Source organism: Phalacrocorax carbo, chromosome 9 (genome assembly GCF_963921805.1).
Source record: "Phalacrocorax carbo chromosome 9, bPhaCar2.1, whole genome shotgun sequence".
NCBI classification, from domain to species: domain Eukaryota; kingdom Metazoa; phylum Chordata; class Aves; order Suliformes; family Phalacrocoracidae; genus Phalacrocorax; species Phalacrocorax carbo.
The window spans coordinates 36,092,950-36,120,739 of record NC_087521.1 but is presented as its reverse complement, the minus strand read 5'-3'; the positions used below and the strand labels follow the sequence as shown (position 1 = coordinate 36,120,739).

At 50.9% G+C, this 27,790-nt stretch overlaps 1 protein-coding gene across 2 annotated transcripts in view; it reads left to right on the top strand.

Annotated features, from left to right (window-relative positions):
* Positions 1-27,377, top strand: part of ATL1 (atlastin GTPase 1) — a 31,657-nt gene extending 4,280 nt beyond the window's left edge. The window contains exons 2-14 of one of the 2 annotated variants that reach the window (XM_064461161.1): positions 6,871-7,118; positions 7,480-7,614; positions 8,401-8,505; positions 9,252-9,302; positions 11,159-11,215; positions 15,333-15,425; positions 16,342-16,480; positions 18,427-18,554; positions 19,231-19,287; positions 20,075-20,146; positions 21,182-21,613; positions 23,951-23,965; positions 26,573-27,377. In XM_064461161.1, the coding sequence (XP_064317231.1) occupies positions 6,871-7,118; positions 7,480-7,614; positions 8,401-8,505; positions 9,252-9,302; positions 11,159-11,215; positions 15,333-15,425; positions 16,342-16,480; positions 18,427-18,554; positions 19,231-19,287; positions 20,075-20,146; positions 21,182-21,613; positions 23,951-23,965; positions 26,573-26,683 (1,643 nt within the window). In that variant the 3' untranslated portion in view covers positions 26,684-27,377. The remainder of the gene's footprint in view (positions 1-6,870; positions 7,119-7,479; positions 7,615-8,400; positions 8,506-9,251; positions 9,303-11,158; positions 11,216-15,332; positions 15,426-16,341; positions 16,481-18,426; positions 18,555-19,230; positions 19,288-20,074; positions 20,147-21,181; positions 21,614-23,950; positions 23,966-26,572) is intronic. The other variant, XM_064461162.1, reaches the window with a different exon arrangement.
* Positions 27,378-27,790: the final 413 nt, after the last annotated feature.

Sequence of the window (27,790 nt, the reverse complement as noted above, 5' to 3'; positions counted from 1 at the left end):
GAAGGGTAAAAAGAATCTCATGTCAGAAATGACTAAATCAAATACTGGTGGTGGAGGGAGGCTGGTTGCTGACAGAGTGGATGAAGGACCATGCAGAAAATTCATGCCAGGGGTGAAGCGAGGGTTTTTGGAGATGCATTCGTGCAAGGTGCATCTCAGTCATAGTGTCACACCTGAGCCCAGCTAGGCTTAAATGTGGGTAAGTGAGCAGGCCCAGGATTTTCAAATATAGAGAAATAGATAATTGCCTTTTGGCAGAGCTCTCTTATGATGGTCTTTTGACACACACTAGTGAGAATAAGGTTCCCTCTGGGATTTGCCCACCTTGCCTTTGAATCAACCCATCCTGGCACGTGAACTGGCACAGCCGTAACCACATAACTGTCTAATGTGACCTCAAACTTCCTGAAAAACTTCTAGAAAAACCTCTGCCTGATCCGCTTTCTTCTCAAGGTAGTTGTATGCCTGTGTCTCTGAAGCATGCTAATAACGAGCTCAGCCTGGGAATTTCACAGCAGCGGACACGGCTGCTGTTTCAGAGCCAGCTAAGGCACCATAGCTTCATGTAAGTGGTAGTAGGTGTCCTCATTAAGAAGTTTCCTATTGGATTTTGGCATTTGAGATGTGTCTGTTAAACAGACAGGTTTGGTGGCCAGTAATCCTCCAAGCTCTTGTTTCTGTCAGCAGGCTTTTATGCAGGAAGGTCCCAAACCACTCGTGTTATCAGCATAATCGTTCATCTCCTTGTTTCGTCTGCCAAAGGGAAAAGGGGCTGAGTTGGCCACGCTCTAGCTGAAGCTGCTGTGCTGCCAGCTGGATGACTCAGGGCTGGCGGGGAGAAGGTGCACTCTACATCTTACCACTGCTCAAAAAAACCCCAAGGATGAGTACCAAGCCTGGCAGCATTAGCCACCCTACTTGCTTCCCTGCTGCAAGCGTCCTGGGGTGCAGAGTGGGGTGCTCGCCAGGAGCACATGGGAGTGTGGATTGCATTGGGCAGAGGTGTTAGCACTGCTCTGCAGCTGGGTTATAAGAGTTCGCCCTGACTTTGGAGAGGATAGCTTGGGATCACAAAGTGAGACCCCAGATGACTATCAAGTCTGGCCTTTTAATTGCCATTCTTGATTGTGGAAGGACAGGGCTAATTTTTAACATGATGGTTTTCTTCACTTGCTTCTAAGCAATGCCCTGTAGCTCCCTGGGTGGAGATGTTCATCATGGGCTGTGCCACTTACCCATCATTTCCACAAAAATCAAGAGCTTGCTTTGCACCTTGGTACATGAATCAGAGCTGTGATTACATCTGTGCATCCAGTCTGGGGAGGTGCAAGTGATTTCCCACTTGGGCACAAGAAGGTCTGGTGCTGCCTTCCCGTTCATGGCTGCATTCCAGGCCACCAGCCCCACGTGTAAGGAGGCAGCGAGCAGGGCTGGGGTGTGAGGGAGGTACATGTGTGGCTTCAGAGGGGCTTGGTGGCTCTGGGCGGTGGGTGTTACTGATGGCTAGCACTGGGCATTTCCCCTCCCTGGGTCCTGGGGTCCTCTGTCTCTGTGGGGTGTCAGAAATACCAACAGAGGTGTGAGCAGGGTGGAGGGAGCATCGTGTGGCTGTGTGGTCAGCTGTGCCCTCGGTGTAGGAGGTGCAGGTAGGACATAGAAAGGGGAGGTGAATGTGCATGTGTTGTTAAACCCAGCTTGGGAAGCTTTCTGACCCGCTGGCTGGGAACCTTCTGAGAGCACGGCGCAGGCAAGGCTGCAGAGTGCTGATGGGTGTGAGAGAGGGCTGTACCCAGTCAGGCTTCCCTGCTTCAACCTCTCGAAGACACCGTCTCCCAGGAGCAGCTCAGTCTAGACACCTTATGGCAGCCCTGTGCTGAGGGAATTTGCTAACTCATAGCTGTCCAGGCTAGGCTCCCGCGGCAGTCTCAGCGCCTCGAGACGCAGCTGTGCCCTGCCATGCATCCTTTGTGCAAGATCGATACAGGTTGTTGCTCTATAGCATCCCCTCTGCCCTGGTTGTCCAGTATATACACTTTGCTTCAATGCTTTATTTCTTCTTTTTCCCTTATTAGCTGGATAAGATGCAGAGCTCTGCACAAGCCTGTCTCAGAGAGGAGGAGAGGGTGTCTGGTGCATGCTCAAAGCGATGCTGCCTTTCCCAGCCTCCTCAGAGCCTTGTTGATGATTGCTGGCTCCTTGTTGTGTGGCGGAGGTAGTTCAGCATGAATAGAGTGAGCAGAACTCATGTCACAGAGGCAGCCGCACTGAATGTGATGGGTGACTGCAGCTTGGAGAGAGATGTCTTTCTTTGCCGGTGCCATTTGCGGAGGCCAGATAAGCTTCCTGGAAGCTGAAACTCTCTGGAGAATGTGCAGAGGGATCAAGCCTGACTGTAAGGTCTTTTCAGCGCTTGGCTCGTGGTATTGTCAGTGGCACCGTAGTATTTTTGTAATGTAAACAGCTGGGGTGAACACAGCTTCAAAAAGGATCTGCACAGCTATGCTGGTGATCGAATTAATCCCTAGAGGGCTGCTGATAAGCAACCTAACCTGGTCGATATAGGGATGCTCCATTCCAGGGAAATAACAAGTTAAAGCTTCCCATCAAGCCTGTATTTTCTCTCCTTGGTAGTTTCTGGTTTCCCATGCAGTAAAGTAACTTGGTTCAAACACCATCAGAACAGCAGCACCGCATGATGGCTGTGTATTTTAGCAGGGGGGATTGGGGCCCAGGCGGCAGCCCCTGCTTTTCATGGGCAGTGCTTGGATAGGTAGGGCTCCTGGGATCCAAAGGGAGCACAAGAGCTGGGCTGGCAAATTTGCTTTCTCAGGGTCTGGTTAGGCAGCCTGTGTTTGCACAGATGATGCCATGGGTCATGGCTGCATTTCATTCTCTGGAATGAAATGTATTTATTGTGCAAATTCCTTTAAGCAAAAAACTGACTTTATTAGTTGGTGTCTGGAAAGCAGTCAGCGTTTCTGTGACCTGTTCTTCCATAGCTAAGGGAGAACAGGCTTAAGCAAGCACTCACCAAAGCTACGTTGCATAATTAGTGACATGTAATTTAGCTAATTTAGTCTTCTGTAGGAGCTTAAATACATTAGACATTGGCTGTCATTCCATACACAGGCACAATGTGAAATATACTGTTTTAATTTATTTAATTTTAACCAAAAATAAATCCTAAAGCAGTTGAAGAATGCTTTGTTTTTCCCTTAGACTCGAATAAAGCGAGCTGTATGTTTATGTTATGGGGCTGTCTGCGTGAATTGGGCCATTTCCTTGCTGCTGTCCAACAGCCCAGTATGTGTGAAGGCAAATTCTGATCTCCATCACCTTTCCGCTTTGAATCACCATATGGAAAAGAGATGTAGATTCCACCCGGCTTTAGAGTCATGGAAATGAGCTGTTATGAAATGGGGAAAAGGAACTGTATCCTGGTAGTTTCTGAATGAGCAGCTTGAGAATTGACGTAATTGCAAGGCGCCAGGAGAGAGCCAACAAAAAGGAGGAGTCAAGTTAGAAAATGAGTGAAAACAAGAGTGTGTTTAGGAAAGCTTAGTGTTCCTTTCTTTCCTTGTTGGCCACATGATGTTTTGTCATTGCCAGGTACAACTTCCTTCAAAGCAGATAACTAATTTATGCCAGAAAGACCAATTAAAATAATTGTTTTCCAGTAATGCACAGCCATCTTATAAAATGCCTCTCCAGTGTGATCTAGTGTAATCTAATAAAGAGGGCATGGATGTTTCATCACATGGGAATAAATGTGAAAGGCAGGGTTTTGTCTGCAGGTGACATACATGAAAGAAGCAGAGATAACAAGGCTGAAATTAGTTCAGAGACCTGCTTAATATAATGCCTTTTCTCCTGATATCTCCAGTGAACTGGGAAGTCAACATATCCTGCTCATAATACTTTGTATTTTGCCCGTGTTGTGCAAACAGCCCAGCTTTCCTCGTGTCCAGACGATGGAAGCAAGGACATCCCCTAGGAGACGATGGCCACTTTGGGCTGTATGGTTACATGCCTGTGTCCAGAGACATTCTCCCAAAATCTGTCAATACCTGCTAAAAAAGCCCTGTGCTCCTTACAGACTCTGATGTTTTGAAGGGACATCACCATCTCTCCACCTCTACGCTGGTTGTTGCTCTTCCCAGCAGCTGGACTGGAGGGAGTGGAAGACCTGGAGAATCCCTTCTAGGCACCACCAGCAGCAGGAGAGGGAATCTGGCACCAACTGTCCCTCTGGTAGTAGGATAGGAGGGATTATCCTCAGTCCTCTCTCCTGGTGCTCGGATCCTTGACATTCAGCTGTCCTGAGCTGGGGGCATCGTGCTGCTTTTCCTTACGCTTGAAGCCCACAGACAGCAGGGTTTGTGCCTGTCTTGGTACCCAGCTGGGCGCTCTGGCTGCAGCTCCCATTACTGCTAGTGTGGCATGACTAAAACGCTGATTCCCCTCTCCCTCTCTCTGCATGTCCGGAGGTGGGACTTGTCTGGTCTGGGGAGGTGACACAGCTATTTCACCTGGACTCCTGATAGCTTGGCTAGAGCCAGAAATGTTTTGATTTAATTTGATTTACTAATTTTTTTCCTGCCTCCACTATGAGTCACATCCTATACAAGGATCTCTGCACTGTCCTTTCTGTGCAGCTGTAAAAAGGAAAAAAAAATGGACTCAGCTGAGCAGGGTGTTGGGCAACTGTGGGAGAGGAGGTATTTCCTATCATAGACTTTATATGGCACTTGCAGCACGGCAGTGCTTAAAAACAGCACGCAAGCCTGTGGCCCTTTGGCACCTGTCCATACTTACGCATTGCGAGGATCTTAATGCTAGAAATGGTGTTTGGTGTGTGCAGCAAGAGGACTGACTGCTCTCAGAGGCCTTCATTTTTCAAGGCATTTGGCGATGTGCGCCTGGATCCTGGGTCTCTGTATTTGGGATGGGAAGGGTATTTTTTCCTGGAGGCCCCTAAGCTGTGACATGGGGCAGGGGCTGGTGTTTGAAGGGAGTTTGGTGCTGCTGGTGCCCGGCTGCTGCAGTCTGGTGGAGAATCTAGCTTTTCAGAGTGTTTGGGACTTTTGTTTTGCTAAAAAACCTCCAAGCATTGGGAAGAAAAGATCTTTGTCTTTCAACTGTGGGCAAAGAAAGCTCGTAGTATATGTCTGAGAGCCACCAGAAATCCCCTAGCAACCAGGCTTAATGATCCTGATATTTCATTGCAGGATCATAGGAAATCAGGAACTCGTACAAAAGCACTGCTGTTATTTAAAATATGAAGTTGCTGCTGGGGGCTTCTTTATAAAGAGGCCCAGAATGGGCAAACCCCATTCCTCTTGGTATTTATAGCTTGCCTTCTAGCACGTGCACACATAGTCCTTGTGCTTTGAAACAGCTGGGACTGACTGAAAACTGGGTCCCTGAGGTCAGGGTCTGAAACAGAGACCGAGGAGTTTTAACTTCAGGCTTCTGTCTTCAGAAACTTGCAGCCTGAGCCAACGAACCAGGAAGTTTTTGTAGAAGTGTGGGGGAACTTTCCATCACACGCTTCCTTCCCTCCTGGCAAGGAGATTTCATGTGGCTGTAGGTGAGCTGACTGGCATGATTAATCACTTTTGGCATCTCTTTCCTGTGCTGGGAAGTTTGGAGACAATGAAAGGAAAATTACTGGAGCTGGCCTGCTCTTTGCAAACACCAGGGTTGCAGTGTCTGTGGATGGCAGGTCTTAAAACGCATCCCTCTCCCGTATCGCGGCAGGTACGCAAAGCAGCCCAAATGGACCACGAGGCCGTTAAAATCTGCAATCCTCTCAGCCGCGTTGGCCTGGAGGGTCATGCAGGCGATACGTATCTGTCTGGCACGCTGCCGTTGCCGAGCGTGGGTGCAGTGACCAGACGCTGGGTCCCTGCCTGTCCCCTCCAAAGGCTCCTGCTGCAGCATCGTGCTTGTCACTTGTCCCCTGTCCCGGCAGGGAGGTGAGACCCTTTTGTAAGGCCGTATGAACGCTATGCATCCTGGGCAGTTCTCGCCTCTGTGCCGGGGAGCAGCCCCGCAGGGAACCTTGCCATTTCAAAGTGGGAAAGTGAGCAGTGCCCATGCTTTGCATACCCTTTCCACTTGGGAGTGAAGAAGTGGCTTTTATCAGGATGGGCATGTGTCTTTTTGGCCTGGTTCCTGCTGGGGCTGTCTCGGGGGAGACTCTCGATGAGGTTGATGGTGGAAGCAGCATATTACACTTCGAGCGTTAGTGCAGGCTGCAGGCGGAGCAGGACTCTGCTGTTGCTACAGAAACAGCAGTCGCAGAGGATGCATTACAGCAGTGTCCTTTGATAGAGACATGAGGTACTTAGACACCTCAGCTTGAATGCTGCATCCACTTTTGAGACAGCCTTCAGGAAGGACCTGGTGGGGAGTGTCCAGAGGAGAGCAATCAGATGCCTGGATGCCATGGTAGCAAGGGATAATCGGGGGACTTGGACTTCTCTTTTCTAGCAGAGAAAAAGCTAAGGGAGGTGTTATGGCAGTCTTTGTGTATGCAAGAGGTTGTTGCAGGCAAGAAGGGAGTGAGCTGTTCTCTATGTTAACTCTTTTAAGACAAAAAGTAACGGGTGTGTTTTGTCAAGGGAGATTCCAGCAGGGAACTCTCTGCCTGCAGGGAGCACGTGGACAGATGGCCCCAAAGTGGCACAGAGTCTCCATCGAGATGTCTGAGGACAGGTAAACAGACATCTGCCCTGAAAGATGCTGTTTTGGGATGGATATTTAGGCTAGCTGGCCTGTTACCACCCTGTCCAGCCCGGCTGTCTGTGATTCTGCACTTTGCAGAAGAAGCAACCTAACAGCTCTTTTTTTCACTTGTTTACACAGGTAGTTTTGCAGAGAAGACTTACGAGTGGAGCTCGGAGGAGGAGGAGTCCGTGAGGAAGGCAGGACCAGTGCAAGTCCTCATTGTCAAAGATGACCACTCCTTTGAACTGGATGAAGCGGCACTGAACCGCATCCTTCTCTCAGAGGCTGTCAGAGATAAAGAGGTTGTGGCTGTGTCCGTTGCTGGAGCTTTTAGAAAAGGAAAATCATTCCTGATGGACTTCATGCTGCGGTACATGTACAATAAGGTACGGTTCTAGGTCAGATGTCTCTTCCCAGGGGTGTGGTGCTGCTGCTCATTGCTCCCATGTACCACACAGGGATGAGCTGGACAGGACACTGGCTTGGTGCTCTAGGGATGCTCAAGCCTCTCATTAGCATGGGCTTCACAAAATAAAATAGAGCAGATGCTTCCACAGCCTTGTGCACCAGTGGGTCTCTAGTGGACTCTTGACTTTGGAGCAGAGATGTTCACATTTGCTGCCCTGTAGGAAACCTCTCTTTTTGAGGCTGCCCCCCTCTGGCACTGGGGTGGGGGCAGCACAGAGGATAAGTGCAAAACCAAAGTGAAACGAGAACTCCAGCAACTTCTTCTGTTCCTACCTGCAGGAGGCAGTGGACTGGGTTGGAGATTACAATGAGCCTCTGACTGGTTTCTCCTGGAGGGGAGGGTCTGAGCGGGAGACAACCGGCATTCAGATATGGAGCGAGGTTTTCCTGGTGGACAAGCCTGATGGTAAAAAGGTATGTGCTTCTCTGTTGCTGGTCATTTTTCTCTTCCAGCTTTTATAAGACTTTTCTGCCTTCTCTTAGGTGGCTGAAATGCCTGTGCAAGTTTAGAGAAGATCTTCAATACCGCATCCCTAATTTAGCATGAATGGGTTTAGTGCAGTGAGTTCTGGGCATCTCACGGTTTATTTCTCTTCTATTCCCAGGGATCTTGAATCTAAGGTCCTTGCAAACTACTCCCCTTTCCTAGAGCAGTAGCTGTAAAATGGAGTGTCTTCATTCAGGGTGGTCAGATACAATGCAAAGTGGATTTTGGGGTATCCTGCAAGTTCAGCTTATAGCCAGGAATATTTGTATTCATCTACTCTTTAATGAAGAGCCCAACACCAAAGTGACACTGAATTATTCACAGTGTGATTTCTAATACTGACTGAATGTGTTTTGGGTTAAAGAGGTGCGATATGCTGCTGTGTTTGGCTTCTGTGACGTGAAGCTAACGCAGACGCAGGACGCATCTGCACTGACAGCAAGTATTTTAGGAGCAGAGCAGTTCCCTCCTCTGCGTTGCATAACATGCATTTCGCTGCCTGATGGAGTCATCATGCTGTCAGGAGTGACTGGGGCTGCTCTTTTCCTTTGTCCTCCACCAGTTTTAAGTCTGAGGCAGAAGCAGTGAGATTCCCAGCATGATAACACAGCTGACATTTAACACCCCCCGCTTTGGCATTTGAGAGTGGTTTTGCTTGGATGTAGATGCTGAACGGGCGTGTCCAAGCTGATGTGGAGCCTTCTGCCTCTCAGGTTGCAGTGTTGCTGATGGACACGCAGGGGACCTTTGACAGCCAGTCCACCCTGCGGGATTCAGCCACCGTGTTTGCCCTTAGCACAATGATCAGCTCGATACAGGTAAGAAGGGGGATGTCTCCGGGCATCACTTCCTAAAAGGCGGTGGCAAAAACCCCGTAGCTTGGCACCAGCCTAACACAGCAGTTAGCCAGGGCCTTTGGTGGGAGAGGCAAAGGCCATCACGTTGGCTGCACTGAGTGCAGGATTCACACATGACTGCCACCACAGGGAACAGTCTCATCTCCTCATCTCACAGCAAGCGCAAGGCCAGCAGCAGATGCAGCCCTTTGCTTTCAGCTACCAAAGAGGAAAGAACCTTGGTCTGGGGAACTGGGTGTCCTTTTGTCTCAATGCTGCTGGAGAAACCTCTGGGCTGGAGGTGTTCACACACCAGTAACCACATGGACTGTTTGTTAGGGCTTCCCTTCCTGACAGCTGGCATTTGCTCTTGGAGGACAGTGTGAATGGGAGGGAGGCTGTGTCTTGGTTCAGAGCTCAGCACATCATAAAAATGGAGAAGGAACATTATATGCACCTGACAGGCTTTCAGGCTGGGACATGACAGCCCCTGGTGCTCCCATGGGGAGTGTTTTGCTGCACAGGGAGCAGCAGTGCCTGCCTGTCTGACAGTGTGAGTCTGTCCAGCCGTACAGCTGTGCTTAGGGCCTGTCTTGTACCGGCACCACAGGCTGGGACTTTGGCTGTGTCCCCATGGTAATGTCATAGGCTTTAACCATACCGACCCACATGTTGGCCCAAAGGACAGGCTGTTCTGAGGGCTCTGAAGCTTTTGTTTTTAAATGCAGGTTTATAACTTGTCCCAGAATGTGCAGGAGGATGATCTGCAGCACTTGCAGGTAAGACCCTTGTTCCTGCTGCTCCACGGCACTGGTGTGCCTGGATTATGCTCTGTGCTTGCAAGTTGTGTTGCTCTGGAAAGGAAGTTTTACATTTGGGGCCATAAAAGGGTTTTTCAGTTCTCCAATGCTTATATTCATTCATGGGCGTGGAGGATCAGTCACTTGGGTTGAAACCTGTCTTGCCTATGCTCTTGTAGCGTGGTGTGGGTCCTTTGGCAGGGCAGTCAGTGGGAGACTCGCCAGGAGGGACTGTTCCTGTCTCTGGGATGTGTGCCTTCCTCAAGGCTGATCACCTGTGGAGCTGAAAATGGCCCATGGCTGTGCTTTGTGCTGCAGTGGGTGGCTGGAGGGCACAGAGAGGCTGAAAGAACCAATGCTGTTAAGTTGAGACAAAAGTGGCTGAGAGAGGAGGTGGTGATGGTCTTCAGCAGTGTATGAGGCCACTGCAAAGTGGAGGGCAGTATCCCTTCTTATGTCGAGAGTGCACGGGACCAGTTGTCACGGGTGGTGCTGCAGCCAGAGAGGGTTAAGTTGACTTTCTAATGGTGAGGTTAGAGAAGCATCAAACAGACTGCGTAGGGAGCACCCATCACAGGTCTGCCAGGAACAGTCTGGATACAGCTCACGCTGTATATCCTTCCATGGGATTATACTGGGGTTCCCCAGGGAGGAGAGACCCATTAGAGGCTGGGACTGACCCATGGGGCTGGAATCACGCAGTGTCTTGCAGCAAGGGGCTAAAGTGACTGGTAATAGGGAGGGATCCAGGGTGGGTTAACCTTGTATTGGCTGTACTCCTGCTGCTGCGAGTGTCCATCCGGTGCTCCATGAGCAGGGGCAGTAAAAGTGATTGTTTGACTTAGGTGATAGGGAAGCTGAAGGCTGAAGTTGCACTATTCATGCTGTAGGATGGGATCTCTGGGTTATTAGGAGAAGCCCAAAGAAACTGGGTAGCCGTTTATAAGCCTGGATATTGACATCTGGTACTGGCTCAATACAGGTGACCCCTAAGGGTAGTTGCAGCCCTGACTGTTGAAGACAAGCAGCTAATTGGATTTTTGTGGCACACATGTCCTGCCCTTTTCCTGGTATTACCTCTAGCTTTCTCTTCTATTTAGGTGGTTGATTGATTGGTTAGGTAGGTTCTTCCAGGATCTTAAGAAAAAGGAAAAAAAAGCAAAAGTCCAGCTGGCAAAATCAGCATTTGAAGAATTTTGTATCATTTCGGTCAGTAAATATTTTTAACAATAACGCCTTTTTAACATAGAACTTACCCAATGCAACTCTGATCTTCTGGTTTGGATTTTAAGCCAGTACTGTTTAACATGTTGACCCATTTTTAGGCATCTGTGAAATACATTACTGTGCCTTCAGTTAGAAATTACAGTCCAGAGAGACTGGAGAGCCTTCAAATCTTGCTGGGAGGCTGATGTTACAGTCTTTGCACAGTAGGGGTTTGCAGGGAAAGTACTTATTTCTGAATTCATTTCCGCTTCTTGGAGTGTTTAAAGAGAGCGGGGCTCCAGCAGTCCCCTGTAGCACGTGAAGTTTCTGGTTGGTATGAAAGCAACAGCAAGCGGCTGATTTGAGCCATTTTTCACAGATTTGGCAGCCAAAAATTCCAGGCTGAGGTATTTCACATGAGGGCTCAGCTTAGTGATTGTCTGTAACAGCTCTGTGTGCCTCTCAGATGTGAACCGAAAGCACACAGCCAGCCAGTTTCTGTTCCTGCTCTGCAAATGGTGCTGTTAGCCCTAAGTCAACAACCATCCCTCGCTGTGGCCCGCAGCTGTCTGCCCGGCTGCGCAGACTGACAAACTAACAGTCCTGTTGTTCTTTGCTTCTCCTTCCAGCTTTTCACTGAGTATGGTCGCCTGGCCATGGAGGAGACATTCTTGAAACCTTTCCAGGTGAGTCTGAGGGTCCTGGCCAGCACACATCCTCCTCAGCCAGAGGTGGCTTGGCCCCGGGCCGGCTGGCTTCACCACGAGGTGTCACTGCAGTTTGCAGGATGGGAAGGAGATGGGGATGCCTAGGGACCGGCTCAGCTGCGTGAAGGAAAGGCTTTGTGCTTACTTGCCCCCAGAGAGGCTTCCAAATACATCCAACGTCCCTCTTTCTTCCCTCTCTGAACCCTTGCTGTACCAAGAGCTCTGTCCTGTCCTGCCAGATGTCCTGCCAGGCTTGGAAAGCAGTCGGGTTTTGCAGCAGGTTTGTCACGCGTCTACCTGGGGACTCGGCCTAGCCTTCACTCTGCGAGGTTTGAACCCGCCTGCCCCCGGAATCCCTGCTCCTGGCAAAATGAAAGGACGAGGATTAGCTCAGAGCTCTTGCAAGTAACAGCAGGGCTGTGGGAAGGCTCGGTTTAAGTGGGGTTTTAACTTCAAATAGGGGACATCTGTTCGCCCTGCTGCTTCCCAACCTGTGAAAACATGGCATTCAAAAAAGAAAGAGTGTTGGGCAGACAAGAACTTGCTCTGGACACCAGAGCAATGAGCAGCTGGGAGGATGGTGGGCTGTGACAGCCCCTTCCCATAGGAAAGTGAATATGAACAGAAAGAGACAAAGCAGAAGGCAGGGGGGCAGAGGGAGCCCATGACATGGCTGTGGTAGCTCACTAAAGCTCCAGTCCTTTAACAGATCAAGTAATGATTTCATGTGGCTTTGATTATGGCTGCACCGAATCCTGTGCACCTGGGAGGCTGGGAAGGTGGTTGAACAGGTTTTGAAGCTTTCGGGGTCTGGGACCAGGTGTGAGGCAGGGAGCAGGGTCTAAGGGGATGGAGGGAGCGATGCTGTGGGGTCCCACGTGTTCTCACGCTGCAATGGAGCTGCGGGGCTCGCTGCATGATCGGGGTGGTAGATAGAAGGAAAACACCTTCTGTGGGGCTCTGGCCTTATCCTGTACAAGTTGTTCCTTTAGCCAGATGTCCTTTGGCAGTCCCAATGGCTTGGTCCAACTCCCAGCTGGCATCCACGGTAGGTTAGGTGGTAGCTGGATGAGGGTTTGTGAGCCTCCCGAAGGGGAAAATAGCAGAGAGCGAAACATGCTGTAAAATGCAAATAGTAGTTGGGAATGGGTTACAGTGTTTTACTTTTGCCTTCAAAAATAAAAAGAGAACTGCCGTCCTCACCACCATCCTGGAAGGTCTACGGGGTTTATAGGGTGTCTGTGGTCAGGAAGTGGAAATAATAAAATTAAAAGGTAAAAAAATACAACAAATGGACAAATTGAGATTTTGGGGAGCTTTGAGGCTATATGGATGCTGGCGTGGGCAGATGACTGATAAATGATGTGAAAGCTACCAGTAAAAATACGTAGTAGCAAGAGCTAGGAGAAGATTGTAACATGGTACAGAAAAAAGCCAGACATTAAATAAATATTCCTGTTCCTTATTTAAAAGCTATCAGGGTAATGTAGCCAAATATTCCAGCGAAAGTGAAATACTTCCTACTCCATCTGTAAAAAGGAGGCTGTAAGGGGAAACTTTTAAATATGCTTAAGTCATTAGGACTGGATAATAGGCTCTGATTTTACCAAAGACCGTAATTGCTGCCAGGTCACACAGATATGTGGATAGCTGGTCTTGTCAAACAATCCCATTAACAATTTTTAAAAGACCAAGAGTTCAGTTGATAAAGGTAACTATCACCATGATACATTGCCTTCTGTAAGCTTTATCTCCCTACGATGCTGATTAAAAGCAAGTGAACAACATACGAAGTCAGCATTGTCTTTTTTAATCCATTTACAATGGATTAAAAACTCATTAACTGATAGATGACAGAGTGCATTGAACTAATTTTAATAGGGAATCATCATCCTTCAGAAGTGTTTCCTTGGGCCTCCCCCCAGGGTCTCCCTGGTTCCCTGTCATCTTCATTAACGATCGGGGGAAAAATATCAAACGACTGGTGGTAACCCTTGTGGATGTGACAAAATCTGGTGGAAGGATCAATGGCGATGTGTCCAGGTCAGCAATGGAGTTCTCCTGTCCACATCGCAAAGTGGGCTTGTTCCTGCAAAGCAGTTTCTAAAGACAGCCAAGCGTTTTGATGAGGAAGCAGGAGAAGGGAGATGGTAAATGAACTACTTTTCCAGTGGGGAGGACGTGGCAGCGTGCAGCTCCGTGTCTGCAGCTGAGGCTGGACAAAGACTAGCAACGAGGAACGCGCTGTTAGCGAGGGGGCAATTTAATGGTTAGGGCGGCTTAATGAGAGATGCAGGGGCTTCTCTGGTAGCTGCAGGCTTTAAACCAAGACAGTTCTCTTTGCAGAAGAGAGTCTACAGCCTGCGTTTCTTGGGTGAAGTTCCAGGCCTGTGAGTCAAACAAGCTGAACCTCTTTTGTCCTTAAATATACAAATCTGCAAAGGAGGCTTTGGAAAACAGCTCCTGTAGGAAAATGCTGCCAAGCAGGGAGAGCACCGAAAGTGTCCATAGCGAGGCAGTTGCATTGATCCTGCTGGAAGGGAAGTAATATTTGGCAGTGGAAAATTAACATTGCCCTTTGGCTCCCTCCTCTCCTCGGTGTGTCCTCACACTTGCGCTGAAGCATAATGGCCTGCGCCGCCCCATGCGCCCTCGCCAGGTGCCAGTCGTGGTCGTGATGCCTTCGCAAAGGCTGCACATGGTGCCTGGCAGTTTGCTGAGCTGGAGGGGCTGAGCGTGGGCATGAGGCGTGGTGAAGGCAGCACGGCTGGAACAATTTTGCTTAAGAAGAAGGAAAATAATTCCTGAGTCAAACAGCGCAAGACATGCATGATATGTTTGTGGAAAAGTCCTAAACATGGACATGTCTCCTAAGCATCTCACAGTCTTAGAACAGCGTGTCCTGTAACAGCTAACTGGGTGCAGTTGCTATGGCTTGTCATGCAGTTAGGAATGGCCAACTCACTCTTCTCTATTTTTTTTCCTTTTCCTGATGTTTTATAGAAGAGAGATAAGGAGGGGAAATATTTTCCCTCCCTCCCCTAAATCTTTTTTCTAAACATAGACAATTTTTAGGGAAATTCCAGTGAAATGCATTCCACTTGCTGACCTGCTTATTCATGTGCATGAGAGAAACCCTGGCAGCCCTGACAGGCCCCCCTGGCCTTTGGCGTTCAGGGCTTCCCCCTCCAAACCATGTATTTGCTACATGGGACATAGGTTTCTTGCACAGATGAGACACTGGAGACAGGATTTTTTCTGAAAACTTTTTTTTTTAAAACATTAAAAGTTTGCCATACTGGTATTTATTTATTTATTGCATAGGAGCTTTGAATGCCTCAATAAAGATTACAAAAGCCAGTAATTTCTTATTCAGCCTCGTTATCCTGCATCTGCTTCTCATTAAAAGTCTGTCTGGAAGGCTGCCCGGTGAAAAAGGCTGAAAAAACGAGCCTGTAAAATTCCCATAGGATGGAACTAAATGTGGCTGGAATTAGGGAGCTCATTGCCTTTTGTCCTGGTTAGCAAAAATCTCTTTCTTGTTTTGCAGTTTAAATAATTGACGCTATTCTTCAAGCTAGGGAATCAAACTGCCGCCCAGCAAACCGATACAGCAGTCCAGGGTTTGTTTCCCCCTTTTCCCCATGGTAGGACACAGCCGCATGTGCAGCGAGCCTGCGCGGTCTCAGCACCACGCTGGGATGGCCCTGCACAGAGGGGTATTTCCACCAGTAAAGGTATGAGTTGCTGCTGGAGCCGGGTAGAGTCTCAGGGCCAGGTCTTGTTGCGGCGTGACGGTGGGGACGAGGGTGCTGGCGAGGGGGTCCCGCAATCACTGCAGGCTCTGACAGCTGAGCGTGGTCAGCCGCTGCGAGCAGTGGCAGTGGGGAAGGAGGCCCAGAACTGCCTTGTGAACCCCTTTTTGATAACATACAGCAGAGTTACGCGTCTCACGTAGCCACTCCTCGTCCTGCGATGAGCAGCAAACAGCAGAGCAACAGATGAGTCTCTCCGAGCTGGAGCAGCTGGTGACTTGGCCTCAGGGCAGGGGGGTCATGGTGTGGCACTGACCCCACTGTGTTTCTGTGTCTTCTAGTCCCTTATATTCCTTGTTCGTGACTGGAGCTTCCCCTATGAATTTTCCTACGGATCTGATGGTGGTGCAAGATTTTTGGAGAAGCGGCTGAAGGTGCGTTCTTCCTGACCGGGCTTTGTTTAATGAGCAGTGCTAGCCTGGGTGTATGCTCGTGGGTGATGGAGGGCAAAGAGGCAAATCTGGCTTGTGAGCCAGGGATGATACGCTGCCATCACCTGTGCGGATGGAGAGCACGCAGGGCACGAGGGTGAGACCTTGATCTGGGGGACAGCCGACTCTGGCGAGCGTAATCCTGGGCAGGGAGCAGGGAATGGGGTGCAGAGCACCGGCACCGGTGAGGGTTCAGCTTGGTGGCCACGGTGCTGGCTGTTAGGTGTGACCTGCAGCCTACAGAGATGGTGGTTACGGTCAAACGTTGTGCCTTAAAAATCATAGAAGAGGCATTTTAGAAGGCTGAATTTCCTTGCCTTGTTCAGTGGAGGGCTGAGGCCGTCTGTGCTAGGCTTCTGCCCAAGCCCAGGCTCTCTGGGGCTTCTCTTGCTGGAAGCAGCTGGGAGAGGCGTTAGAGGTGGGAGTCAGCAGATTCCCTAGAGACCAGGGATGATGTTTTAGTAATAGGTAGTTGTACAGTAAAACTCATGGGCAAGGGCTCCACTGGGATTAATCAGGAAATACATGGGTGATTTGGTAGTGGAGAGACCTAATTAAAGGGGAGACAAGAAAGGCCCTAGTGGGAAATCCCAAATGCTTTTCTGTTCCAGTCATACATGGACATGCACATTTTCAAAATGATAATAACATGCCCAGGGCATGTGGTCAGAGATATGCTAGTTCCTTGGTTGTTGGAGGAGCCTTGTCTTTGTCCTCATGAGGGATGTCTTGGCTTGCTCTTCCTGCTGCAAGCAGCCATAGTGTGGGGCGCCCTGTGCTCCTGCCAGCACTGCTGGCCCAGCATTACCAGTGTCCCCATCAGAAGAAAACCCCCTGATCCCAAACTGGTCTCTCGCAGGTCTCGGGAAATCAGCATGAAGAGCTGCAGAATGTCAGAAAGCACATCCATTCCTGCTTCACCAAAATCTCCTGCTTCCTCTTACCTCACCCGGGCCTGAAAGTCGCCACCAACCCTAATTTCGATGGAAAACTGAAAGGTACGAAGGCAAAGGTCTGTTATTTAAGTGGATACCTTAGATGCCCTGGAAGACTGTCCTGCTGATTCCTGAAACCTCTATAAGTGTTTTCCATGAAGAAACTTCTGGGAGAGGAGTTGGATCCTCCTCCCAATGACATACACACGCTCTGTTCATTCTTCCAAGTCCAGCAGCTGCCTGTTTGTTGCAGGATGCTTTTAACCTAAGACAGAGGTGGAGGCCAAAAAGGACTCAGAGCCGCTGGCAGTTTGCACTGTCAGGACAGATGGCTGATAGGCATCTGGGGAAGGGCAGGGCTGAGATAGGAAGTTTATGGACACGGTGTTAAGCCTGTAATTAACCAATTATGCCTCACTTGCAGTTCAGCACAGATGCAGAGCAGTGAGGACTCGTTGCTGGAAGGCAGGCTGGTGCTTGCGGAGGGTGGAAGGCTGGTTACACGTGCTCTCAAGGGAATGTTCTTTCACTTTGAAAAGATTTCCAAGGAGTATTTAATCTTCCTGACTTATCTGATCAGTGGTTTCCCTACAGGGCAGACTTAGTTCAACAGGTAAAACAAAAAGGGGAAGGATGAAAAGCCATGGTGAGATTCCCCACCCTCAAAGGAGCCACATGCTGTGGATTTTTTTTAGTTGTTTGTTGTGAACCAACTGCTTACCAGCATCGCTGGTTACAGGCTGCTTGCAATCTTAGCCATAAAGTGGCCCGTTAGTCACGTAAAATAAATCAGCAGACAGAAAACTGTTACTTTTTCTCTGGTTTTGTCTGGCTAGTGATAAGACTTGTTCTTCTGGCAAACTCCATGCTAACCAGCGAGCAGGACAGCGAGGCAGCGGTGGGGAGGTGTGCTGGTGGAAACTGAGCTGATCTCTGTTAGTTCTCCCCTTAATTTCAGGTGCTGAGCAGTACTGAACAAGGGGTGTGTGCAGAACTGGTACAGGAGTTGGCAGCAGCTTCTTGACACCATTTTCTTGTTCCCTCAGAGCTGTACTCAGCTTTTTGTGCTCTGATGGAAGAAATGTGGGGAAACTTCCCCTCTCTCCTTACCTTCCAAATGCCTGGATGTTGTGTTGGGTTTTTTTTCTGTCTCCAGCCAGAGATTTAATTTAATTTAATGGCTGGTTTAATATAAATGGCAGGATGTCAGACATTATGAAGCCATAAGAATGACTGCTGGGAGATGAGTCTGCCTCTGCTGAAGTGCCACAAGCAGCCCATGGACTCCTGAAACAGCGCCATGTGCCAGCTCTGTGCTTTGGCAAAGGGGACGGGCTGGTAGGAGCAGAGATTGTGCCTGTTCCTGGTACCTGCGCCGAGGGGTGGCCAATGGTGCAATGTAAATGCACAGTCACTCGCAGGAGTCCTTAGTGTACCTGTACCAAGCGCCTAATGGTTTGCAGAAGCTTTAAAATGCTTGGCAAAGAGAATTTCACATATGGGTTCGTAGATGACCAAGAACTGTTGGCACAGGAGGTGGCAGGGCTGAGAGCCAGAAAGCCAAAGCCCTGGCAGAAGATTTCCACTACGGGGGCTGTGGAGCAGAGCAAAGGGAAGACACAGCATATGTCTGTGCCCTGTACACTAAAGGTCATGATTTGCAAAGAGTGTATGTGTCTAGGCAAGAAGATGCTGCTCTCAGGCTATCAGCGATGTGTGCACATTACCAGCAAAAGCAAGTTTCTTTTCCCCTGCAGTCACGTTTGTGTTTGCACAAGTATTTTTGAGGCCATGAAGCTGGTTTGTGGATATATGCACAGCTGTATATTCTGTCTGTGGGTAAAGTAACAACTTAACTGGGGCCACAATCATTTCTGAGTGCTCACTTCACTAAATTATAGGGTGCCTGAGCCTCTGGCGTGACTCTCCTGCTGTTGTTTCATGTGAGTGCACACCGAAGCGCGAGTCTGACCTTGGGCTGGTACTGATGACATTGGTTTTGTTTCCAGAAATAGACGATGAGTTCATCAAGAACTTGAAGATTTTGATTCCTTGGCTTCTTAGTCCCGAGAGCCTGGATGTTAAGGAGATCAATGGAAACCATATCACCTGTCGAGGCCTTGTGGAGTATTTTAAGGTATTGGCTTATTCGTCTGTGGCATGCTCGCACTTTTGGTGTAATTAAAGGGGAAAACAGCAGCAGGCAGGCCAGTACTTGATGGCTGGAGGAAATGTTCTCGGTCTAGCTAATAGCCCTGACTCACATCGCTCCAGAAAGCAAACACCTCACGGTCACGTATTTGACTGCGCAGTAAGCCCAAGAAGTGGGCAGGGCTGTTTTCCTCCCGTGGAGAACTGAGGACCAGGGGGAGATAGGCTGAGGGCCATATTCCCATTGCCTTTGGAAAAAGCTTATTTTTGTTGTCATGACTACTGGGACATTTTTAACACAAGTGAGTAATTCTCACCACCTACTCTCCAGGGCTACCTGACTCTGGCTCCTTCTCCTTCACTGAAGGACGGAGGTAGGTGCAAATCCAATGGTAGGGATACTTAGCGTAAGTGGTGGAGTGAGAGTCTTGAGTGAGTGACTGACCCAGGCCACCCAAGGAGTCGACCTCGAGCCATACTCGAGCCGTAGCATTTTCTGACAGAGCATCCCCTGCTGAAGCCGTCTTGTGCCAGGAACGTCCTCCTCCTCTGTGCTTTTAACATCCTGTTAAAGCTGTGTCTGGAACTGGGTGGGGGTGTTTGCTTGTTGCTCGTGAATGCAGTGTTGAATGCGCTGTCATTTTCTGTGCACTGTTTTGCAGGCATACATAAAGATCTACCAAGGGGAAGAATTGCCACACCCAAAGTCAATGCTGCAGGTACGTGAGTGTGAGCTATGAGCTGGTGGGCATTCATGCACTGTAATTGCCATTGATTTCCAGTTAATTGTCAGAGGGGTCCAGCTAGTGCAGCACATTGGGTCTTCTGTGATGTTATTTCAAACGCCTTAGTGCAACCACCCAAGAAACAGCCCTTTTGGAAGTATTTGGCAGTCATGAGTCTGATATAGCTTAGCAATTGCGGCAGCACGGCTTGTGCATCTCGGCTAGACTGTGGTGTTTGTGCACGTAGCATCAGCCAGCTTAGCTGAAATTATTCCCCTGCAGGTAAATAGCATCGTCTTTGGCTGCGGCGGGACCGCACATGGAGGTGATGTGTCCCCACACACGGGCAGCGGCTGCTGGGCTGCAGCTCTGCTGTCTGAGCCAGGCGGCTTCGCGGGAGGTTGCAGCTGTAGCTGTTTACATATGACTGAGCCTTTTATCTGTTTTCTTGCTGTTTCCCACAGCCGAAGCCAAAGTTTTCATTGCTCTGGCTTGAGGGTAGGAATCCTCTCTTCATGCAGGCTTTTGCCTGGAGGGACTGAGGAGACTGGACCTGTAAATACGGGATGATCTTACTTGGCATTGGTCAGAGGCTGGGGAGAGTACACTTGGCTAAGACAAGGGAGCTGTTTAATTCTGTGCATGTGCACCAGGGTACCATGCACGTGTCCTGGCTGCATACACGTGTGGACTGTGGGCACCCCGGCAGCCAGTGGCTGCTACTCTCTGCAAACCTGTCTTTCTGCAGCTAAACTTTGTACCCTTTTTACCCTTCTTGCAGGCCACAGCAGAAGCCAACAATTTAGCAGCAGTTGCCACTGCCAAAGACACCTACAGCAGGAGAATGGAAGAGGTAGGTGGTGCTGAGCACGTCTCTTCACAGCACTCGTGTCTCCTGGCTCTCCTGTCCTCGTGGGGAAACTTCCCTGCCTGGGTTCCTGCTAGAAAACATCCTGCATGGGCTTGGCCAGGACTGGTTACAGTGCTGCACATCCAGGGTCCCAAAAAGAGTCTCACCTGTGTTCTTGGTGGTGGAAAAAGGGGCTTACTCGCAGGCTGGAGGAGAGCAATGCCTGGTCAGGGTACCATGGCAGAACAGGGGAGGGTGACTGACAAATGGTCACTGTTTCATCCTATGGCAGCTTTTTGCAGACCACGTGGCCTCTACTGAATTTGCATCGTCTTCCCAGTGTTCCCCAGCAACCCAAAAATGTGATGTGGTGGGGTGGCAGTGCTGCGTTACCGTGCAACCTGTCCTACGGCTGGTGCTAATTAGGGGATAAAGTCATTATAACTGGCTTTTCACCTATGCCCTGCCCTGTCAGCCCATCTCTCAGCTCTAGCGAGGGGATGGTTGTGATGGTTTAAGGTGAAGCTCAGACCCCAACCTGTCTCCGGCCACTTCCAGGCACCCACTCGTTCATCAGCATTGGAGATCACTGCCTATTGGCAGGAAAAAGGTACGGAGCTGCGTAACCAAGCTGCCTGTGGTCTGCCCTGGGCCTTAAAACTACTGTGTCCGTACGCTGAAGCAGAAGAAAAATGCCGCAGAGTTTCCAGCACTAGAAAATGCTGGGGTTCGGGGTCCTGCCGGTCAGTGTAGCTCAGCTGTCAGTGTTGCCCGAGATTCTGGCTTAGGCTGCGAGTGAATTGAGTAAGAGCTGTGGGCTGCAGCTTCCCAGTGCAGACACCCACTTCCCCATGTTAACCTGCACCCTGCAGAGCTGTCCCAGATAGACAGCACAGTCGTGGAGGTCTTCCTGCACGATGTAGTGGTCCGTGCCAAACAGGAGCCAGTAGAGCCCTACTTCCAGTGGTTTGCACGGCAGAGCGCAGGAGCTGTGGGTGCTGAGGTTTCTGGAGTGACTGGACTGCGTTTTCCGTGCAGGTCTGTGGTGGGGACAAGCCCTTCCTTGCACCTAGTGACCTCCAGACCAAACACATGGAGCTGAAGGAGGAGGCTGTGAAGCTGTTCCGCGGGGTGAAGAAGATGGGTGGGGAGGAGTTCAGCCGTCGCTACCTCCAGCAGCTGGAGAACGAGATAGATGAGCTCTACATCCAGTACATCAAGCACAACGACAGCAAGAACATCTTCCACGCTGCCCGCACCCCCGCCACGCTCTTCGTGGTCATCTTCATCACTTACGTGATAGCTGGAGTGACCGGCTTCATTGGCTTGGACATCATAGCCAGTCTGTGCAACATGATCATGGGCTTGACACTTATCACACTGTGTACCTGGGCATATATCAGATACTCTGGGGAGTACAGAGAACTGGGCGCAGTAATAGACCAAGTGGCCGCAGCGTTATGGGACCAGGTAGGATAAAGAGCTTTTGATTTAAAAAAAAACCTAGTCAAACAAAAATACCCCACCAAGTTCTTAAGCGCTGAGTTTCCTGGGGCTTTTCCTCCCCTTTAAATGGTGTTTGCATTTAGGGTTGTTAGATGCTCTGCCTGGGTAGATCCAGCTGCTTGAGCTGGTTGTGCTGTGATCAGCGAGAGATGACCTGTGCCCTGGCTTCTTCAGTCAGCAGGACAACGAGTTTTAGGCCATTCCTTAGACCTTCTAGGTGGGGAAAGTGGGGACAGAGGAAATGTTTTCAGATCAGTTTGTGGAGCTGATTGTAAGGGGGAGGTATCGTAGGGAGCGGAGGTGGGTCTGGGTGGGACCGCGCTGTGGTCGTAGCAGTACAAGGTGGGCTGGAGAGCAGGCACGAACTGCAAGGTTGGAGCTGGGAACCACCCCACCCCTTCCCCTGCTCGAGCCCGAGCCTCTGACTCCTGCCCAGTGTGAAAGACAAGCCATGTAGATCCGGGCTGGGGATGAGAAAACTCACAGCAAGCTATTTTGTTCTGCATTTATTTTTTTCCTTCTTGTGTAACCCATCACCAAATGCCTCACTGGGAGGGGTGCAGCTTTGCCTAGGGTCCCACCGGCGAGGCATTCTCAGAGCCTGTGTGCGTGGCTTTTGTGTGCATTTTGCTGTGTATGTCAAAAAGAACAGACCCGTACATCTCTCCCGGTTCAGGGCAGGAATTTTGGCGCTCCCCGGGTCTGCTGGAGACCGAGGCCAGGTCTTGCCTCTGCCTGTTTGGCACCAGGCCCTGCTTTCCCATTACAGCCGCGACTGTGCTGGGTCCGTTGGTCTCACCTGCTCTTTTTAAATTTCTTTTTTCTTTTCCCAAACAACATGGGAAGGTCTTGGTTGGGCCACCATGTCAAAGAGAACACCTCTAAAATCTTAAAAATGGTCACAGTGAGCAACCACCCCCCTGTGCCCTGCTGCGTTGCTCTGTCTGCATTCCAAACGGCACCGTTGCGGCTCCCGGCCCTGGCAGGGTTATCTCACAGCCCACGGCTGCAGTATTTTTAACACTCAGTCCTTCCTGTTTCCCCTTCTGCAGCAGCCCTTTCCTCTCCCCATTGCAGAGCTGCCGGGGAAAGCCCGGACCCTGCAGGCTCCCGCTGCCCTGCTTCGCCCTGGCCAGGGGAGCAGCCCACCGGAACGCAGCCGCAGCTGTGGGCCCGTGTGCCGAAATAACACTTAAAGTGCTGTGATATCTTCCTGCTCCTCCCGAGGCAGAGCCGGGGCGAGCTCATTGTTTGCTCGGCCCTCAGAAGCCACCAGCCGCAGTCGTGGGTTTCATTTCTGTAGTGCTCGGAGGGGGAAAGGGCCGTTCTCAACAGCTTTACCTGCTCCTCCCCTGCTTTTTAACCACCAGCGAGTTCTTTGATCGAGGGTGCGCACATTTGCCTGCTTCCCGTAGCTGTGCAGAGAGCTGCAGCTGGAGTGAAACCTGCAGCTTTGGGGGAAGAACAGGAAGCATTTATTATTCAGTTCCTTCATCCCAGAGCCGGGCAGCGGTGTTGCTCAGCCAGGCTGCCTTTAAAATAAGGTGGCCTGTGAGCAAGAGCAGCCCATTGCCTGCGTCCCAGTGGGTTCATCCGGGCTGCCCTGTCCTCAGCATCCACAGTAAACCCCCCTGCCAGGGTCTGTGCCGCGGCCGTTTGCTTGGGGACCCTTCCTGGGTGCCTTTGGGAGATGCTGGTGTGTTTAAGCCCAGCATTTGCCCATCCCTGTGCACGAACCAGTGAGTGTGGGGGGGGTTAAGCAAGGACAGGATGCAGCCAGCAGGAAGCCAGAGATGCTGCCTGCTTGCAACCTGCCCAGCTGGGAAAAAATAAAGAGGTTAAAGTGCCTGCAGCTGCTCCCCAGTGCCCGGCTGGCCCCGCAGGCTGCCTGGCGCAGCTTTCCAACTGAAGGGAAAGTTTCCCCAAGAAGGAGCTGTGCAGATGGGTGGCACTAGCCCCGCTGCAGGCACTGGGGCTCGGGCGGCGTGACTGCCCGCTGTGGTACACAGGGCTGGTGCCCGAGTGCCCCGGGTGGGCTCAAAGCCCTCGGGGCTCTGTCCCGTGTCCTGTGGCAGCGGGACCGGCTGCAGGAGGGGTGGACGGAGCTGTGAGGGGTCTTGCAAGAGGGACAGCCTCTGTGGGCCAAGCCCCCTGGGGAACAGACGGCCGTGGTGGCACCAGCAAGCGACTGTGGCCAGAGTCGTGAGCGTCGTGCGCTGCCATGGGCGTGCGTGATACACAGAGATACTTTTTTTTTTGTTTTCTTTTCCTGTCTCCCCCTTTCCCAATGCCTCTCCCCAGGGAAGCACGAATGAGGTAAGTGGCTCTATGTTCTCCGCATGTGGCATCACTTGGCTCCCACAGGCCAGCTGGGCCATGGGCTCCCAGGGAAAAGCATCTCGGACCCCCATGCACGTTTCAGCCGCGTTGCTGCCTTTGGGCTTGCAGAGGGCGGGGGAGCTGCGAGGGCTCTGGGCAGCGGTGGCATCCTGGCCCTGCACCAGGGCACGTCCCGGCGGCTGGGCTCGGGTTGTTCCCTGCGAGCCAGATGCCCGGGGAAGGGGGTGAAACGTGGGCGCTGTGCTCCAGGCGGTGCTGGAAGCCAAGTGGGGGAGAGGTTTGGGTGGGGGCTGTGTTTGTTGTGATGGGGATTTTCATCTTTCTCCCATTGGTTCTCTTTGGGGCTTTTTCTGTCGTGCTGGGAGGTCAAACTGAACCACCAGTTTGGTTTGTAGCACCAGCTGTGCAGGTGGCGCGCAGGCAGGGCTCCTGCCCCGGCAGCCGAGCAGCCCCTGTACTTGGCGAGGCCTCTCTGTGCCGCTAGAAGTGCTGTGTGTTGTGTTTTGGGCGAAAACACCCCATACCCGGTTGAGTAAGCCAAATGCAGAGCCTGGGAGGCATATTTATCTCCCCAGCCTCTTCCTGGGGCAGCAGGCCGAGTAGAGCCCCTCACCCATAATGGCATGAGAACTGCACCAAGAGGAGCCGGTCCCTGCCTGGTGCTCGCCGTGCAGACCTGCAGGGAAACCTGCGTCAGCCCCGGCAGCAGCCCTCGCATGCCGGGCGCGTCGTGGCTCCGCTTGCCCGGTGGCACAACACCGAGCTGCTGGCCAGGCCTGCGCCGAGGGCGACTGGGACCTTGTTTAGGCAAAGCCTTGTGAGCATCTAATTAAAACAACAAAAAAAGGCGCCCTTACAAGTTTGTATTACTGCGCGCTTATTGTTAATCCTGCATTGTAGCCAGGTGCCGGCCCAGGCCTAACAAAAGCCAGCTCCATCTTCTATGATGTCGCCAAAGCCCGACAGCTCCGGCGGTCAGTGTCAGCACGCTTTTCAGCTACTGTGGGGAGTTCCTCTTAAAAATTTTTAAAAAAAGAAAAAGTTGGAGCAGCTCCCACAGGTCCAAAAGACCCTTTAAAAGAAGAACTAGTTAAAAACCATTCCTTCCCGCAGCGGCCAGCACAGGCCGGCCCTTTCGGTACCTCACTGTGGCACATGTGCTGAGCAGCTGAAAGCTTGCTGACCTCTGGGGCCGTGGGCTTTGCTCTGGCTCGTGCAACAGCAAGCGGCAGAACACGGTCTTTGCTATTGAGGAGCTCTTGAACAAAGCCTGTCATGTAAAAGCCAGCTCTGGGAGACTAGTTAGGCATGAAAAAAAAAGCCTCACAGAGCACAAAATGCTGCAAGGCCGCTTAGGTAGGATTTGAAAGTGTATTTTCAAGACAGCCACTCAGGGAAGCTGCATGAACACTCCTCCACCGGGCCACTACATTCCCAACCAGTCCCAAAACCCTGGCAGGCAAAGCCCCACCGCCGTTTCCTGCGGCCCCATTGGGATGTGGTCAGCACTGCCTTGAGCACCCCTGGAGTCTTCTCACCCCGCCTGCTTCATCCAGCACCCCCCCAGAGGGTGCCATCACGCCGTGAGTGTGCAGTTGCCAGTCTGCCTCTTCCCACCCCATCCTGAGCTAATCCTGGCTCACCAACAGCCCTCAGGTCCCCAGCAGCAGCCTGGGGGGAGCTTGGTTGCTTCCCTCTCCCCCCACCAAAATGACAAACCCATTTGAAACCGAACCACCAGAGCTGTGACAGCCGGTTTTGCCAAAGCCTCTGCAGCCAGACCCGTATCGTGGCTTCTCCTGTGCCATTTGCCCTCACTATATAAAGCCCACCGCGGGGCAGGGGACAGGGTGGGCTCGCCAGTCACACATACCAGCAGCCCTTTGGGCTCAGAGCCTCGCCTTGGCCCTGCGCCTGCACCGACGCTGGGTCTGTCTGGGAGACGCAGCCCACGTGCACACCGACCTCAGCTGCGTGCGGGTACAGGCACTGCAGCCGCTGACGCCGGGGGTTTAGCTGTCGCACTGACCCCCCCCCACGCCTGGGAACATGCTGGTCATGCTGAGGCTCTGCAGAAATGGGGCACGCACAGGTGTTGCTGCTTGTGAAGGCCAGGCTTTTCTGGCAGATGGGGAAAAAAGCACCAGGATACAAATGGAAAATGGTAAAGTTAGACAGAAACAAACCAAACCTGCCTTAATCTGCAGAAAAATAAGCGAGACAAACCAGATACCCATCCCACAGCAAAGCCCTCTGCATGATGCACTCTGTAGCTGCCTGGTGGTGTAAAGCAAAATGCTGAGGATGCCGAAATTTAACCTCTATGTGAAACCCGTAGGAAAAAACCTAAGTCCCTTCCTCATACTCCAGGTAGCCCTTAATTAACTCCAACTCACGAGCGCTCCTCTCATAGCCGAGATGTTTGAAAGATTCGCCAACTCTTGACCTCGATTCCTCTCCCTGTTGGACACTTGACACCATCAAAGCAAAACAAAACGCGCGCCGTGACGGGTTGGAACCTGCGAAAGCACAGCCCGTACGCGCGGAGGGGGACGTGACCATCTGCTCTCTTTTTTTTCCCAGGCTTTGTACAAACTGTACAGCGCGGCGGCGACGCACAGACATTTGTACCACCACGCCTTCCCCGCACAGAAAGCGGAGCCCGCCGAGGGCTCGGAGAGGAAGAACGTGTAAGCCAGGCGCGCTCCCGTCGCTGCATGAACGGGGCGCGGCCGCCTCCTCCCCGGTGCAGTACCCTCGTCCTCGTACCCATCGCACGCTCCCGCCGTGGAACAGGGAGAGCGGAGAACAAGTCACGTGTAAGGTGGTTCGGTGTGTTTGTTCGACGGGAAGCCGTCGGCATGGTTTTCGTTTTGTTAATATGTACATATTGGTACTGCCGCAAATGCAAAGTGCTTTTAATTTGTAATAGCCAGCATACTTCCCAGCTAATTTACGAAGCCTTATTTTCCCTTTAATTAGTTACGAAGTCACTGAAGAACTCATAATTTACATGATACTGCAACTAAAAAATCTTCCAGACCGTAGCTTATTCAAAAGCCAACTTCTTTTCAGACACTTGAACAAGTTGAACATGTAACCAAGTTTTTTCTTCGATTAACTATTTAATTACATAAACATAATAAAGAATGTATTAACTTGCTTTATCGGGAACTGTAAGGGCACTCCTGCTATGGTACATTAACGATCCTGTATGGAAAGCGTACTTTTCTGTTTGTAACCGATGCACAAAGTATCACTTTGTAGATGTATTGGAGAAAGTTTCACTGTATTTCTGTATATATCTCCATTATAGTGCATAGAAAGTGTGTTCAACAGTTCTATTCTTTTATCGTCAGAACTATTAAAGTTTGCTTTCGGTTCCTAAGAGGTTGGTTATACAAGAGGCGGTTATTGGCTAACGAGGCAAGAGCTTCTCCTCTTGGGTTGTTTTTTTAATGCTCTTGGTTTCCTTTTGGCCTTCAGAATGGGTGGTTTAATGCTAAGTTGGTGTTTGGAAAATACTCTGGCCCATCTCCTGCCCGGGGGTGAGCTCTGGGAGGTGCTTCTGTCACTCCGAAGGTAGAGCTGGGTTTTACAAGTCTTTGGCGAAATTAAGTCTCAGACAAAATAAAGTCTCCAGCTTTTAACAGAGGAGGAAGAGCTGCTTAAGCGAAGCAAGGCCGAAGCTGGAGGGGCACCCGCGTGCCAGGGCCCTGGCGGCAGAAGCGGGTCCGTGTCCCGCCACCGAGTCAGCGACGCCCAGAGCATCGGAACTGCACTGGTACGCGGGGAGCCCGA